Genomic DNA, 17,414 nt, shown 5'->3' on the forward strand with positions numbered 1-17,414 from the left:
CTGTGTGTATGTGTGTGTGTATATATATATACACAAACAGAAAATGTGATAGTAGTAAATTGGAAAGTGTGGACCCTGGGAATGACATAGACGGTATAGCGTAAGGGGTGGATAATGTCCTGGGTTCAGCTGGGATAGGGTTAATTTTCACAAGAAGCTGGTTGGGCTGACCCAAACCAGCCAATCAAATGGGATATTCTATACCATGTGATGTCATGCTCAGTATTTAAGTGGGGAGCTGGATGAAGGAAGGGAATTTGATACGCAGGAGCAAGCCGAGCATTGGGCAGTGAGAACATTGCGCTTTGTATATTCTTTTTATCAGTATTATTGTTGTCATTTTCTTCTCCCCTTTGCCATTCTGTTAAACTGTTTTTATCCCAACCCATGAGTTTTGCCTTTTCCTTCTGATTCTCCTCCCCATCCCACCAGGGAGGGGTAAGGAGTGAGAGAGCAACTGTATGGTTCTTTGTTGCCAACTGAGGCTAAACCACAACAATGTGCAGGAAGTGCCAGCTACTTAAACAAGTTATTCATGTGCAGAATCTGTTCCTCCTTCAGTCTTTTAAGTTCAAAGTCAGGGCCAAGAACTTAGACTTCGGTTCTGGAAAAAAATTAGCATGAACTTAAGTTCACCTTTATTCAGAGTAGCTTTTAAGCATATATCCCACATTAAATAGCGATTATCCCGAATAGTGGGTTTTTTTAAACCTTAGCCTTGACATTTTAAGAAAAATTATGAAAATAAATTTAACATTTTGAATTATATTCTACACAGAGATGAATTAATTTCATACCTTACATTTCTAGGGACAAACAGTCAGAAGTTACAGGCATATTTACAACTGGAGTGCTAAATGACAAAAAGCCCACATCCATTTGTTTGCATGTGTGATCATACATTTCTTCTTTGTAAAAGACTAATTCAATATGGAAAAACATCATTTATTAAAGTGTTTGGCCTGATTACTGAAAAAAGTTATCATTCCCACAGTAACTCCAATCAAACCATGTTAAACATATCTGCATTACTAATTACCAATGCATGTAATTATCAGTGTACATATTAATATAAGCATGGGTGGAATCACAGCATGATAATTATGTGAGTTGTGATTTTAGACTTCTTTTTCTCTCACTGCTTTATCGGATGGTTTATTTAAGGAAGGTACCATGCTTTCTTTTGCATCAGGAGACTGCTTAGCGCACTCTAATTAGTACCAGAAGTATTAATTAATTCATATGCATTAATTAATTCATATTGACTTTGTTTTTATTTCCATGTACATTTTGATCTGCACAAGTATGACTGAAGCAGGATAAATTTCTGAGTCAAGAGTTCCTATGGTTAGTGATGATTCATGAATAACAGTGATTGCAGATTGATCCCAACAATTGTTAGGAAAAATACAACTAATGGACGAGAGCTCCTCCCTTGCTGACAAGCATAATACATTTTTTAATTTAATAGCTATATGCACATTTTGAAAGTTTTGACATTAGGAAACACTGATAATATAATTTTAATTTTATCAGAACAGTCCTTCAGACATTCACATATGGTAAAAAGTGCAGGGTGATTTAAATTCTATTATTTATAGGGCAGGTAATTTTCTAATTAATCTTTGCTGTAGCTGCCTGTCCTCTGACAGTAACTGGCTACATATTATTGAGATCTCTTAAATTCTCTATACAAGTATGAAATGATGGTGCAGGTAGGATGAGGATTAAAAATGAAATGAGGTCTAGCTATAACAGGTACAAAGAAAAGAAAAATTGATCTGCTGTGTTGCTCTAGTTTGCCTGGTTTATTTATACCTTCTAGTAAATTTAAAACTGAGTATGTGTTTGACATCACAGCTTACGCTGAACTGTTTAGGTTTCAATTGACTCTTGCTTGTGCGAGTTGAACCCTATATATCAAGAGAATAAAATTAATTAGAGATGTCAAGAACTAATTAGAGATCTCGAGACTGGTGGCAGCCTGGGCTGCACTAATCACGCCCTGGTGGAATTCACAGTCTTGCGGGATATGGGCCAGGTGAAGAGTAGAGTCAGGACCCTGAATTTTAAGAGAGCAAATGTTCAGTTGTTTAAGGAATTAGTGGGTGGGATCCCCTGGGAAACTGCCCTCAGGAATAAAGGAGCTGAACAGAGCTGGCAGCTCTTCAAGGATGTTTTTCTTAGAGCGCAAGAGCTCTTGATTCCCACGTGTAAGAAATCAGGCAGGGAAGGCAGGAGACCGGCATGGCCCAGTAAGGACATCCTGGTCAAACTAAAGTGTAAGAAGGAAATGCACAGGCAGTGGAACCAGGGGCGTGTATCCTGGGAAGAACATAGGGACGCTTCCCAGAGGTGTAGGGATGGGATCAGGAAAGCTAAGGCACAGCTGGAGCTGAATTTAGCAAGGGATGAGAAGAATAATAAGAAGGGCTTCTACAGATACATTGGCCAGAAAAGGAAGATTAAAGAAAATATACACCCACCCACCCACACACCTGCCCCAATAAATAGGATAGGAGAACTGGTGACAACCGACATGGAAAAGGCTGAGGTACTCAACAACTGCTTTGCCTCAGTTTTCAGTGAAAATCTCTCTTCCCACGTCTCTCAAGCCCCTGAACCTCAAGGCAGGGACTGGGGGAAAGAAGTTCCTCCCATCATAGCAGAAGGTCAGGTTCGAGACGACTTGAGAAACCTGAACATATACAAGTCCACGGGACCCGATGGCATGCATGCCAGGGTCCTGAGGAAATCGGTTCATGTAGTTGCCAAGCCACTCTCCATTATATCTGAAAAGTCATGGCAGTCAGGCAAAGTCCCCGGTGACTGGTAAAAGGGAAAAATTGCACCCATTTTTAAAAAAGGTACAAAAGGAGGACCCTGGGAACTGCCAACCAGTCATCCTCAACTCTGTACCGAGTAAGATCATGGAGCAGATCCTCCTAGAAGATACATCGAAACATACGGGAGACAGGGAGGTGATTAGAAACAGCCAACATGGCTTCACTGAGGGCAAATCGTGCCTCACTGAATCTAGTGGCCTTCTATGATGGAGTGACTGCATCGGTGGACAAGGGAAGAGACATGGATGTCATCTACCTGGACTTCTGTAAGGCCTCTGATACAGTCTCCCACAACATTCTGGCTGCCAAATTGGAGAGATATGGCTTTGAGGGATGGACCGTTAGGTGGATAAGGAACTGGCTGGATGGCCATGTCCAAAGAGTTACAGTCAATGGCTCAGTGTCCAAGTGGAAACCAGTGACGCGTGGTGTCCCTCAGGGGTCCATATTGGTACAAATACTGTTTAATATCTTCATCAACAACATAGACAGTGGGATTGAGTACACCCTCAGCAAGTTTGCAGATGACGTCATGCTAAGTGATGCAGTTGGTTTGCTCAAGGGCAGAGATGGCATCCACAGGGCCCTGAGAGGCTTGAGGAGTGGGCCCATGTGAACCGCATGAAGTTCAAAAAGGCCAAGTCCAAGGTCCTGCACCTGGTTCAAGGCAATTCTCAGTATCAATACAGACTGGAGATGAATGAATTGAGAGCAGCTCTGCAGAAAAGGACTTGAGGATATTGGTGGAAAAAAATTGGACATGAGCCTGCAATGTGCGCTTTCAGCCCAGAAAGCCGATTGCATCCTGGGCTGCATCAGAAGAAGCATGGCCAGCAGGTTGAGGAAGGTGATTCTGCCACTCTGCTCTGCTTTGATGAGTCTCCACCTGGAGTACTGTGTCCAGCTCTGGAGCCACAAAAATGATCAGAGGGCTGGAACAAGAGACTTTTTACCAAGGCCTGTAGTGATAGGACAAGGGGCAATGGTTGAAAACTGAAATAAGGTAGATTTGGATTGGTCATAAGGAAGAAATTCTTTAGTATGAGGGTGGTGAGGCACCGGAACAGCTTGCTCAGAGAAGTTGTGGATGCCCCATCCCTGGAAGTGTTCAGGGTCGGGTTGGACAGGTCTTTGAGCAACCTGACCTAGTGAAAGATCTCCCTGGTCATGACAGGAGGGTTGGACTAGATGATCTTTCAAGGTCCATTCTGACCCAAACCATTCTATGATTCTATAAAATAATAATAATGAAAGCAATTTTGTAGTTTCTTCTCAATAATATATCAACAAGAAATGCACTTTAATGTATTCTAATGTCTCATTTTTGTAACAATACACTATAATACCTTATAAATGGGAGGAAAACTATTTAATGGTAGAAACACAATTTTGGAATTGTAATTTAATTTTTATCTGTATTCCTTAAAAGCTACATATAGCAATATAAAGATAATTCAGAACATCCTAATTAACAGATTTTCTTTTACACATGAAGCAAGTGCAGGATAACGAAAGTTATGTACCTTGAATTTTGTTTTCATAAGACATTATTTTTAGAATGAGCACAAAATTAACTTTACTTATGTTTTAGTATGAGGCAAAAGTTGGTAATTACTCTGTTGAATTTTAGAGTACGTATTAGGATACAATTCCTTGTAAGCATTGAAATATTTAATTTTGGAAAATAAAATTCTAGTTCCTTATTTTGGCTGAAAAAAATTAATCATCTTTTCATTTGCAAAAATTGATATCGAGTTTTGATGCCATTCAAATGATTCTAGGATATCAAATGTCAAAGTCTACTACTCTTCCTGGATTACTTGAAATTTGCTTGTGTTTACTGACAGCATGTCATCTACACTTTGATCCTACACTAAATTAATTGTTTCCATTTATTGAATTCTACTATCAATTTGTAATACTAAACTTATGACATATTTTGCTTGACTACAAAAGGTTGTCATCTGCAGATGACATCTTCTGATGCAATTGAGAAGAAAGTTTATAATGTCTAAAGGGTTTTTTTAAATTCAAATATAAAGCAATTCATAATAACTAATGTGACACAGGAATATTTTTTGACACTTAAATATTTTACCAAAACATTACTTTTCAAATTTACTTCACACTAGAAGATTCATTGCTTTTGCTTAGATAAAGCCACTCTCATTCTGCCTGCACTTTGTAATCATGTTCCATGAAATATTTTTCAAATGAGTGAAAACATTTTTTGCCTGATTATGCAAAGTCAAGAAATAAGATGGTGGTGCTTTTTCCATTTGATATTTTTGTAATGAATTATTACTCATTACACTGGTTTCCAAAAGTAAAATTATTTAATTTCAGTAGCCTTTCTGACCAAAAAAACCCTACTAAAAAAAAAAAATATTAAAAAATAAATGCTATTTAATTGTCCTGTACCTCGCTATCAATCCCTTCATGACAGTTTTCAACTCTTACTACTGCAAGTTTCACAAGTTCTCTTGCACATTATTTCCAAATCTCTACAACCAGGTCAGAATGTCATCAAAGGCTTGGTAAGTGTTCATTAAGGCTCTCCAGCAAAGCCAGAATAAGCATAAAACCATTTACATCCCTGGAATTCCTTAAGGGAAAGGAACACGTTTTTCTTCATGGCTAGGTTTTTACAGTATTAACTATCATGGTTGTAGCAGAAGCCATTTTTCCATCCCTTAAGACATTTCCACAATGAACTGATCTTGAAATGCAATTGGAACTATCATAAATAGATAATAACAATGAACTAAGATAATATATTCTTAGTATTCTGAACAAGTAACAAATATCTTCAAATAAGCTACAAACCCAACAATAATATGGAGTCAAAACATAAATGAAGTCAAACATATCTATGTTGAGCTATTTTAATTAAAGTTTATATTAGATATAAATCATTTAGTAATATTTTCTCTTTTTCAGAAAGAAAGATGTAATGTCTAAAGAAGATATTTCAGGCCTCAGTCCTACAAATTGTCAATCTTATCCACATTCTTATGCATGTGAGCATTCCCAGTGCACTGTGCTGTTTTTGGCTGGGATAGAGTTAAATTTCTTCATAGAAGCTCATATGGGGCTATGTTCTGGATCTGTGCTGAAAACAGTGTTGATAATACAGAGATGTTTTAGTTATTGCTGAGCAGTGCTTACACAGAGTCAAGGCCTTTTCTGCTTCTCACACCACTCTACCAGCGAGTAGGCTGGGAGTGCACAAGAAGTTGGGGGACACAGCCAGGACAGCTGGTCCCCAACTGACCAAAGGGATATTCCACACCATATATGAGCATGTCATTCTCAGTAATAAAACTAAGGGGGAAACTTGTGGGTGGGCCACTGCTTGGGGACTGGCTGGGCATTGGTTGGTTGGTGGTGAGCAATTGTTTTCATTTTCATCATTTGTCTTTCTTGGGTTTTATTTTTCTATCTTCATTATTTTTTTCTTTTCCTTACAATTTTATTATTATTATTATTATTTCTCTTTTTTAAATTATTAAACTGTTTTTATCTCAACCCATGAGTTTTCTCACTTTTACCCTTCTGATTCTCTCCCCCATCCCATCGGCGGGGGCAGTGAGTGAATGGCTGTGTGGTGCTTAGTTGCTAGTTGGGGTTAAACTACAGCAGTCCTTTTTGATGCCCAACATGGGGCTCGAAGGGTTCGAGATAACGACATATTTGATTGGGATGTGCTAGATCACATTTATAGCTGTTATTGCTGTTTAACTATTAATTGGCAGGCTCCTGTGCTTGCCATGAGTCTTGCTTGCTTCACTGTATATTAGGGTCTAGTGCTCGTTAGTGGCTGCTTTTTGCTTTCGCTGCTTGCTGTACTGCTTATCATCTTACTCTGTTGTGCCTGGGAACATTTTGATAACAGCGGTGGTGATGCGCCTGGGCTGGCAGATGGCCAGGACATCACTGCTGTTTCTGTGCTGCTGTACTGGACAGGCTGGAACTCCAGTGTGAACTCTGAGTCGAAAGGACTGTGACCTGTGGATAAGTCTACACCAGAGCAGGAACATCTCGAAGTGTCTGTGGCCATGGTTATGTCTGTACCACAGCAGGTATACCTCTGAAGGGATTGTGGCCCAAGGATAAGTCCACGCTGGAGAAGGTACACCTTGAAGTATGAGTGGCTGTGCATGAGGTCATGCTGGAGCACCTCAAAGCATCTGTCCATGGATAAGCCCGCAGCAGAGTAGGTACACCCCTGGAGGGACTGCAGCCATGGATGAGGCCATGTTGGAGTAGGTTCACTTCTGAAGGGACTGTGGCTGTGGGTAAGGCCAATCTGGAGCAGGTATATCTCTGAAGGTGTTGTGGCCCACGGACAAGGCCATGCTGGAACAGGTGCACCTCAAAGCAACTGTGGCTGTGGATAACTCTGTGCTGGAGCAGGGGCACAGGGAGGAGTTCATTTGCAATGTTAAACCCTAAGGTCTGGTCCAAAGGGTGGAGATTGTAATGGAAATACCTTTAAATTGTTGTAACCCATGATTTGAGTTGCATGTTATGGGAAGAACTACAGCAGAAACCACCCAAACCAATGGAGGACAAGCCTTACAAGATGTAGTGTAAGTGCAGCAGTGATCCAGCCTGAGCTGGCTTTGGTGCTCAATAACTCCACGCAACACACCACCTCTCCTGTTCTGAGTGACCACAATAACAGACGGAGCCCAAAGTCATAGACCAAATGAACTCAATGGACATTTTATGGATATTTATGGACATTTCACAAACATTTTACGGGGGAAGAGGTGGTTAATGAGGATGTATTGGATAGTGTGGGACCTGAGCATGATATGAATGGTATGGAATAAGGGGTGGAGAACATGCTGGTTTTGGCTGGGATAGAGATAATCTTCATAGTAGCTTGTATGGTGCTATGTTTTGGATTTGTGCTGAAAAAAGTGTTGATAACACAGGGATGTTTTAGTTATTGCTGAGCAGTGCTTACAGCAGTGTCAGGGCCTTTTCTGCTCCTCATACCGCCCTGCCAGCAAGTAGGCTGGGGGTGCACAAAAAGTTAGGAAGGGACACAGTTGGGACTGCTGACCCCAACTGACCAAAGGGATATTCCACACCATACGACATCATGCTCAGCAATAAAACTAAGGGGGAGATTGGCGGAGGGGCTGCTGCTCAGTGACTGGCTGGACATCAGGTGGTTGGTGGTGAGTAATTGTTTTCATTTTCATCACTTGTCTTTCTTGGGTTTTATTTTTCTCTCTTTGTTTTTTTTTTCTTTTCCTTATTACTATGTGGTTTTTTTAAAAAAATAATAAACTGTTTTATTTCAACCCATGAGTTTTCTCACTTTTACTCTTCTGATTCTCTCCCCCATACCACTGGGGGGGAGTGAGCGAGCGGCTACGTGGTGCATAGTTGCCAGCTGGGCTTAAACCACGACAGAACTCACTTAATACTATTCACATACACAAAGTTAAACTAAATGCAAATATTTGCAAGACAAAGCCATGTATTACTTATTCCTCCAATATAATATGCTTTTTGCTACAGAAATATATCAGCACACAGGAACATCATAGTGATTAAGAATCTATCCCCAAAGATTTAACATAGTTCTGAAGTACTTACTGTAGCTGGGGAGGCCCGCGTTGTATGAGTCACTGAATGACCAGAATTTTCCATTGAACTGCCAATCAGATAGGTCCCTCCTGAGCTGCTAATGAGCTGTCCTCCTGCAACACCCATCTGAATCCCTCCAGTGCCCACCATACTATGAGAGGAGACCACTGTTGTTGCCTGTGCAGAACTTCCTTGAGTATCGAAGTAATTTCCCCCAGTGTTTTGGCTATACATCTGAGTTTCCGTGTAAGGATAAGCTGTTCGACTTCAGGAAAAGAAAACAAAAGAAGTAGTAGTTATTTATTTGGATTGTTTAAGTGAGGGAAACATCACTGTAGAAAAGAGTGTACAGTTGCTGTAACCAAACTTTATAGGATTGGCAAATAGCCCCTGCCTCCACACAAAATAACATTTCATTATGTCAAAGTACTGAGTAATTAACTTGGACTCACTCTTAAAATAAGTATTCATTAAACTTCATGGAAAATGTTTTCAGTCCCATCTGAAGATGGGTGGAGAAAAGTATGACAAGAATTGAAAAGATGAGAAGATCTCATTCAAGTATTAATCCATTACATTATAATTTATAAAACTGTTGTAACTTTTAAAATCCTAAAGTCAAAGCTGGATTTTTATTTAGATGCCATTTCTTTTGTATACTCTGTATGTTACAAAACTGTATGTTACAAAAGTGTAAACATGACAAAAAAAGTCAGCCAAGATGGCCCTATATACAAAAGTCCTATAAATGTTTTGTATTGATTTTAAATTCACTGAAACTCTCTGGATGAAGCTTGAAATTCTGAGCTCATTTGTATTTTAAGACATGCAGTTAGTTCAGCAGAGAAATTTTAAATGGGACAACAATATGTACAGTGTTATGATGAAAAAGAAATAAAAGTAAAATAGAATTAAAATTTGTGAAGGGACTTGTGAAGGGATTAAAAAAGTCAAAGGCATAGCAGCAATTTAACTCAATTCTTTCCAATTATTAAACATTTGGGCCTCATTAATCAGTTAAACTTTTCACTTAACTCATGAACCTTATATCATTCTTCACTTCATGTTCATAATGACTTGGATCATTACCCTTTAATAGGTTATATTAGCTATTGAGCATAGTGGATATTTGGTCCCGTGTACTGACTTGGGCTTTCAAATTGATATAGCTCAAAATACACAAGTAAATAACACTCATTAACTTTTCTAAAATGAAGTATCTGGATTTTGCAGTACTTAAAAAATTTTAGCCAATGTTTCAAGACCAATAAGCTTTATACCATGGCATGTGTTACAATAAAATAGTCAAATGATAAAAATTAGTTTATTTACCCAGATGATAATTTTGACATTTAATCATAAAATCCTATAATGCTTCCTTTAATCAACTGGCACCAATATTTTGAACCCATAACAACAATCAAGTCAGAACTTCTATGGTATTAACTATGGCCATCATGGATTCTCCCTTGTTCTTCAGAGACAACAAAAACCTCTAAAACTTAATTTTAAAGCTTTTTGAGTTATGTACTATATTACTTAATTAATATAGCAGTTACTTAAGCTAATTTTTTTTTGTTTTGTTTTATTATTGGTATTTCAAAAGCTTTAAGAGCAGCTGTGAGAAATACACAGTTAATCTAGAGGGACTACAGTGCAATTTAATGAAAACAAAACAATTTAAAAGTGGGGGGGGGGGGGCAAGGAGAAAGGCTCCAGAACCTGTATGGTCCTGTAGTAGCACCTTCTTTTCAGAGCTAGAATCAAGCCATCCTTTACACTGCAATAAGATATGTACAGGCAAGATGGTTTAGAGAAATCTCCTTGGGTATACCTGATTGATTTTATTAAACTGGGGCATCACTGAATGCCTCAAATGGATGGTAAGTCAAGCATCTGCTACCAGACCAGATGTTATATCTTTCTTAGAACCAGGCAATTTAATAAACAGCCCTATTTAATAGACGATACTTAAGGAGAACATGATGATGGAAATTTAGGGGAAATAGTTCAATAAGTGTCTGCCAGGGGAGTGGAATACTGTAATTTCCCCCAAAAGGGGAAAGAAAAAGCTAGATATTAGTAAGATAAGGAAAAGAACCAAGACACGAGCTCATTGTTGACAGTAAAAATAGCCTTGGCCAGAGGAAATGGTACAAATGATGTCTGCAAGACGAATCTCATTTGAAGAGGTAGAGTCCAAGAGGTGGGTCTTAGAAGCCCAAAAGACTGATGCAAATCCTAGAGAATGCCCTCATTTCTTCAGGTCAGTTCATTTCTCCCTCTCTTCAATAGGCTACAACTAACAATACTGAAAAGATTACTCTGTCCAACTGATGGGGAGTGCCGACTATGCTTAGATTCCTAACTCTTCCAAAAATAGTTTTAAGTTCTATTCATGTTTCCAGATCTCATGATTTATTCTGCCAAACACATTTGCATTTCATTAAATAGATTAGATGACAAATTATCCTTTGTCTGATGATGATATGCAGGAAAGATGAAATCTTGGAACAAAATGAAGCACAGGAAGTTCCGTCTGAACATGAGGAAGAATTTCTTTACTTTGAGGGTGACAGAGCACTGGAACAGGCTGCCCAGAGAGTTTGTGGATTCTCCTTCTCTGGAGATATTCAAGACCCGCCAGGACGAGGTCCTGTGCAGCCTGCTCTAGGTGACCCTGCTTCAGCAGGGGGGTTGGACTACATGATCCACAGAGGTCCCTTCCAACCCCTAACATTCTGTGAATCTGTGATTCTGTGAATATTGGCTCATTAGCTGTAAAAAGGGAGTTGGGTATGGAGGCAATTAAAAGTGGTCTGCTTAGCTTTACCAGAGTAGCATCGGGCTGTGAGGGTCACCTAGAGTAGGCTGCACAGGACCTTGTCCAGGCGGGTCTTGAATATCTCCAGAGAAGGAGACTCCACAACCTCCCTGGGCAGCCTGTCCCAGTGCTCCGTCACCCTCAGAGGGAAGAAGTTCTTCCTCATGTTCAGACGGAACTTCCCATGCTTCAGTTTATGCCCATTGCCCCTTGTCCTGTCACTGGGCACCACTGAAAAGAGCTTGTCCCCATCCTCCTGACACCCACCCTTCAGATATTTGTAAGCATTTATTAGGTCCCCTCGCAGCCTTCTCTTCTTCAGGCAGAACAAGCCCAGCTCCCTCAGCCTTTCCTCGTAGGGGAGATGTTCCAGTCCCCTCATCATCCTCGTAGCCCTCCGCTGGACTCTCTCCAGTAGCTCTTCATCTTTCATGAACTGGGCAGCCCAGAACTGGACAGAGTACTCCAGATGAGGCCTCACCAGGGCAGTGTAGAGGGGAAGGAGAACCTCCCTCGACCTGCTGGCCGCACTCTTCTTGATGCACCCCAGGATCCCATTGGCTTTCTTGGCAGCCAGGGCACGCTGCTGGCTCATGGTTAACCTGTCGTCCACCAGGACGCCCAGGTCCCTCTCCACAGAGCTGCTCTCCAGCAGGTCCACCCCAAGCCTGTACTCTCCAGAGAAGGAGACTCCACAACCTCCCTGGGCAGCCTGTTCCAGGGCTCCGTCACCCTCAGAGGGAAGAAGTTCTTCCTCATGTTCAGACGGAACTTCCTGTGCCTCAGTTTGTGCCCATTGCCCCTTGTCCTGTCACTGGGCACCACTGAAAAGAGCTTGGCCCCATCCTCCTGACACCCACCCTTGAGATATTTATAAGCATTTATTAGGTCCCCTCGCAGCCTTCTCTTCTTCAGGCTGAAACAAGGGGTAATAGCTTTAAACTAAGGGAGGGTAGATTTAGACTGAATATAAGGAAGAAAGTTTTTACCGTGAGGGTGGTAAAACACTGGAACAGATTTCCCAGAGAGGTAGTGGAGGCCCCATCCCTAGAAACATTCAAGGCCAGGTTGGATGGGGCTCTGAGCAGCGTTATCTAGTTGAAGATGTCCCTGCTCACTGCAGGGGGTTTGGACTAGATGACCTCTAAAGGTCCCTTCCAACCCAAACTGTTCTATGATATTGTTCTCACTAGCCCACTCTTCCAGCCTGTCCAGGTCTCTCTGTAAATGGCTCTCCCTTCTGGTGTCCACCTCACCACTCAGTTTGGTGTTGTCAGCAAACTTGGTGAAGGTGCTTTCAATCCCATCATCCAGATCATTTATGAAAATTTTGAACATCGTGAGGCCCAGTATTGAACCCTGGGGGACCCCACTTGTGACAGGTTGCAAGTCTGAGTAAAAACCATTGATCACTACCCTCTGAGTGTGGCCTGTTGTCCAACTTCCTACCCATCTTGCACACCATCCATCCAAACTGTGTCTTGACAGTTTGTCTAGGAGAAAGCTGTGTCAAACACTTTGCAGAAATCAAGGTAAACGACATCCACTGCTCTCCCCACTTTGACAGAAAGTGTTACTTTGTTTTAGAAGGTGATCAGGTTAGTCTGGCATGGTTTGCCTTTGGTAAATCTGTGCTGGCTTTTCCCAGTCACCTGCTTCATTTAGTTTTTGAGAGTTTCTAGGAGAACTCGTTCCATTACTTTCCCAGGAACTGAAGTAAGACAAATGGGCCTATAGTTTCCTGGGTCCTCTTTTGGGCCCTTCTTGTAGATGGGTTATGACATTTGTCCTCTTTCAGTCATCAGGGATATCCCTTGACCTCCATGACTTTTTAGAGATTGTAGACAGTGGCCTTGCAACACTTCTCTTAACACCCTGGGATGGTTTCCATCTGGGCCCACAGATTTATGTGGATTGAGCCCTTGCAAAATGCTGCAGATCAGCCCTTCCTCCACTACTAGAGGAATGTTGACACGTGTTGCTGTAGCTACTCAATCATGTGATCTGGGGTCCAGCTACACCAGTAAAGACAGAGGCAAAGAAAGTATTGAGAACCTCTGCCTTGTCAGCATTATTAGTGACTAGCTTTCCTGTCCTGTTTAGTAATAGGCCTCTGTCTTCCCTGTGCTTCTGCTTGCTGCTCACCTACCTGAAGAACCCTTTCTTGTTGTTCTCTTGCCAATTTCAGTTCTAGCTGATCCTTAGCCTTCCTGACTGCATGTCTGCACGCCCTAGCAAAGTTCTTGTCCTCAGTGGCTATTTGGCCACCTTTCCATAGCAGGTATGGTGCTTTTTTTGCCTTTAAGCACAGCCAAAAGCTCTTCATTAAGCCAGGGTGGTCTCTTGTTCTGCCTTCTTCCTTTCCCTTTGTAGGGGATGGACTGTTCTTGTGCTTCCAGGAGGCTGTTCTTGAATAACTCCCAGCACTCACAAGCTCCTTTGCCCTCCATGGATCCTTCCCATGTAGAATCCCTCACAGCTGGGCTCTGAGCGTATTGAAGTTAGCTCTTCGAAAATCCAGGGTCTTTGTCCTACTACTGGCCTTCAGCATGTTCGGCAGGATCTTAAACTCCACAATGTTGTGCTCATTGTATCCAAGGCTACCATTGGTAGTTATGTTGTCAAGTAAATCTTCTTGGTTTGTGACCAGTAAATGTAGAAATGTGTGGTTCCTAGTCAGCGTGTCCAGCACCTGTAGCAGGAAGCAGTCCTCAATGCATTCCAGGAACCTCATGGACGACTTGTGCACTGCTGTGTTGTTTTTCCAACAAATGTCCGGGTAATTGAAGTCACCCATAAGGACCAAGTTCTGTTGGCCCGAGACTTCCTTGAGCAGCCAAAGTAAGGTTTTGTCAGCCTCATCGTCCTGACTGGGAGGTTGGTAACAGAAACCTACCATAAGATCCCCCTTGGTGACAGTACCTCCAATCCAAAGGCATTCGATGATAGAACTTTTGTGGTCTCCGTAGCTCACCTCCATGCACTCAAATTTCTCTTTTACATAAAGTGCAACTCCACCTTCTCTTCTTCCCTTCCTAGCTTTCCAAAATAACTTGTAACCATCCACTGTGGTCTTCCAGTCATGTGAGTTTTCCCTCCAGGTTTCTTTGATTCCTGTGACATCATAACTCTCAGACTGGGCACGGAGCTCCAGTTCGTCCTGTTTGTTGCCCAGACTACTTGCATTGGTATACATGCACTTGAGGTGGCCTGGACTTGGGGTTCTTGCCTTTGGAAAGGGTTGGGGAGCATTCCTCGCTACTCTGGTAGGTGTGCTCATCTACCCTGTTGCTTATGGATACACAGGTGTCACAGCTGTGGACCCTACTCCTCTCAAGTTCATTAGTTTAAAGCGTGATTCACTAAGTCAGTCAATCTACTAGCAAAGATTCTCCTGCCTCTTCTAGACAGGTGGATTCCATCTCTTCCCAATAGGCTATATTCACTGAAGAACTTCCCATGACCACAGAAACCAAATCCCTGGCTATGACTCCAGCCACGAAGCCAGGTATTGATCCACATGATGCATCGACTTCTGCCTGAAGCTCTTTGTCTGGTAGTCCTTGGAGGTCAGTGCCATGGAGCCCTAGCATTTCTTCTTGCAAAGTCTCAAATATACTATACTTCTTGTTCCCCCTCTCTAATATAGTGTAACCTGCTGACTTCCTCCTGCAGCTCCTCCACCTGCTGCCTGAGTGACTCCACCAGAGCACACCTTGCACAGGTGGAGCTTGCACCCTCCTCCCCCCAGGAGTGTGTGGTACAGACTTTACAGCCCTCCACCTGGACAGCAGCTTCCCTGATAGGAAGCTCTGTATGGGTGGCTGCCTCCACTGGCCCCAGGCTAGCCTGGCTAGGTAGCCAATTCCTGTCTGCTGCAGAGTGCAGCCCTCGCCTGCTCTCTACCACCATGCTTTCGACAACCTCAAAGCACTGCCTAATAATCCCTTCAAATTCCCTGGAGACCTAAAGCTGCTGGGTAGGCTTGCACAGCCAACAGCTAGCTGGGGTGACCATTGAGGCTACAGTGTAAGACTGGGTTAGCAGAGCAGGCAGCAGCAGCCAACCAACTGGTAGGATGCACCACCCTTATCGCGCACCCTTCTGCTCAAACTGCCACTCAAACTGCTGCGCCATTCCTCTCAGGCACTATTCCCTACAGCACCACATTCTGGTCACTGGCACTCCCTAGGGGCCGGTTATATGTGGCTTCCCACAGTTTGAACTGGCTGCAGTGACATCTGGGACCACACAACTCTCTCCTGCCCCTCTTGCGAGACCTGTCACAAGCTGGCCTGTCCCTCCACACACACAAACCAAGGGTGCTGGGGACCCAGAAACCCCCTAAAACACCCTCCAGGACCTCACAAGCCTCACACTCTTCTCAGCACACAGAAAATACTGGTGCTGCTGCTGGCATTTGCTGCCTGTAGTTTGAACTGGCTGGGAAACAGCCAGCACCACCCAAGCAAATGGAGCTCCTAACTGAAATCAAACAAAAAAAGGAAGTACACAAAAGGCGGAAGTGGGGCGGGGGAGTTGCAATCGATGTAAAAAAAATGGATTGACTGCACAGAACAGTCTTTGAAAAACAGAGATGATTTTATGGGTAAAACTTAGGGGTCAAGCCAACAAAAGAAACCTTGTGGCTGGTGTTTACTACAGGCCACCTGATCAAGGGGAGGACGTCAATGAAGCATTCTTACTTCAACTACAGGAAGCATCACGCTCGCAGGCGCTGGTCCTCCCGGGGGACTTCAATCACCCTGACACTGGCAATTTCTCTTCCCACATCTCTCAAGCCCCTGAACCTCAAGGCAGGGACTGGGGGAAAGAAGTTCCTCCCATCATAGCAGAAGGTCAGGTTCGAGACCACCTGAGGAACCTGAGCATACATAAGTCTATGGGACCCGACAAGATGCAGCCAGGGTCCTGAGGGAATCGGCTGATGTACTTGCCAAGCCACCCTCCCATCGTATCTGAAAAGTCATGGCAGTCAGGTGAAATCCCCAGTGACTGGAAAAAGGGAACCATCATACCCATTTTTAAAAAGGGTAGAAAGGAGGACCCTGGGAACTACCGACCTGTCAGCCTCACCTCTGTGACCTGTAAGATCACGGAACACATCCTCACGGAAGACATGTCGAAACATGCAGAAGACAGGGAGGTGATTAGAGACAGCCAACATGGCTTCACCAAGGGCAAATCGTGCCTCACTGAATCTAGTGGCCTTCTATGATGGAGTGACTGCATCGGTGGACAAGGGAAGAGACATGGATGTCATCTACCTGGACTTCTGTAAGGCCTCTGATACAGTCTCCCACAACATTCTGGCTGCCAAATTGGAGAGATATGGCTTTGAGGGATGGACCGTTAGGTGGGTAAGGAACTGGCTGGATGGCCATGTCCAAAGAGTTACAGTCAATGGCTCAGCGTCCAAGTGGAAACCAGTGACGCGTGGTGTCCCTCAGGGGTGAGTTCTGGGACCAGTATTGTTTAATATCTTCATCAACAACACAGACAGTGGGACTGAGTGCACCCTCAGCAAGTTTGCTGAGTGACACAGGTGATTTGCTAGAGGGAAGGGATGCCATCCAGAAGGACCTTGACAGGCTCTAGGAGTGGGGCCCATGCGAACCACATGAAGTTCAACAAGGCCACGTGCAGGGTCCTGCACCTGGGTCGGGACAATCCCCAGTATCAATACAGACTGGGGGATGAATGGATTGAGAACAGCCCTGGTGAGAAGGTACTGGAGATACTGGTGGACGAAAAATTGAACATGAGCCTGCAATGTGCGCTTGCAGCCCAGAAAGCCAATCGCATCCCGGGCTGCATAAAAGAAAGTGCTATTCCGCTCTCGTGAGACCCCACCTGGAGTACTGCGTCCAGCTCCGGGGCATCCAGTTCTGTTAGAGCGGGTCCAGAGGAGGGCCACAAGAATGATCAGAGGGCTGGAATACCTCTCCTATGAGGACAGGCTGAGAGAGTTGGGGTTGTTCGGCCTGGAGAAGAGAAGGCTCCGGGGAGACCTTACTGTGGCCTTTCAGTACTTAAAGGTGGCTTCTAAGAAAGATGAAGAGACACTTTTTACCAGGGCCTGTAGTGACAGGACAAGGGGCAACGGTTTTAAACTG

General features: G+C 43.2%; 1 protein-coding gene across 4 annotated transcripts in view; it reads right to left on the minus strand.

Annotated features, from left to right (window-relative positions):
- Positions 1–17,414, minus strand: part of LOC142358782 (transcription factor RFX3-like) — a 177,883-nt gene that overhangs the window by 78,316 nt on the left and 82,153 nt on the right. For all 4 annotated transcript variants that reach the window (XR_012766501.1, XR_012766500.1, XM_075446520.1 and 1 more), the window contains exon 4: positions 8,463–8,718. Coding sequence is in view for 2 of the 4 variants with exons in the window: in XM_075446520.1 (XP_075302635.1) it covers positions 8,463–8,718 (256 nt within the window). In the remaining 2 variants the exon portion in view is untranslated. The remainder of the gene's footprint in view (positions 1–8,462; positions 8,719–17,414) is intronic.

This window comes from Opisthocomus hoazin, chromosome W (genome assembly GCF_030867145.1).
Source record: "Opisthocomus hoazin isolate bOpiHoa1 chromosome W, bOpiHoa1.hap1, whole genome shotgun sequence".
In the NCBI taxonomy this organism is placed as follows: Eukaryota; Metazoa; Chordata; class Aves; order Opisthocomiformes; family Opisthocomidae; genus Opisthocomus; species Opisthocomus hoazin.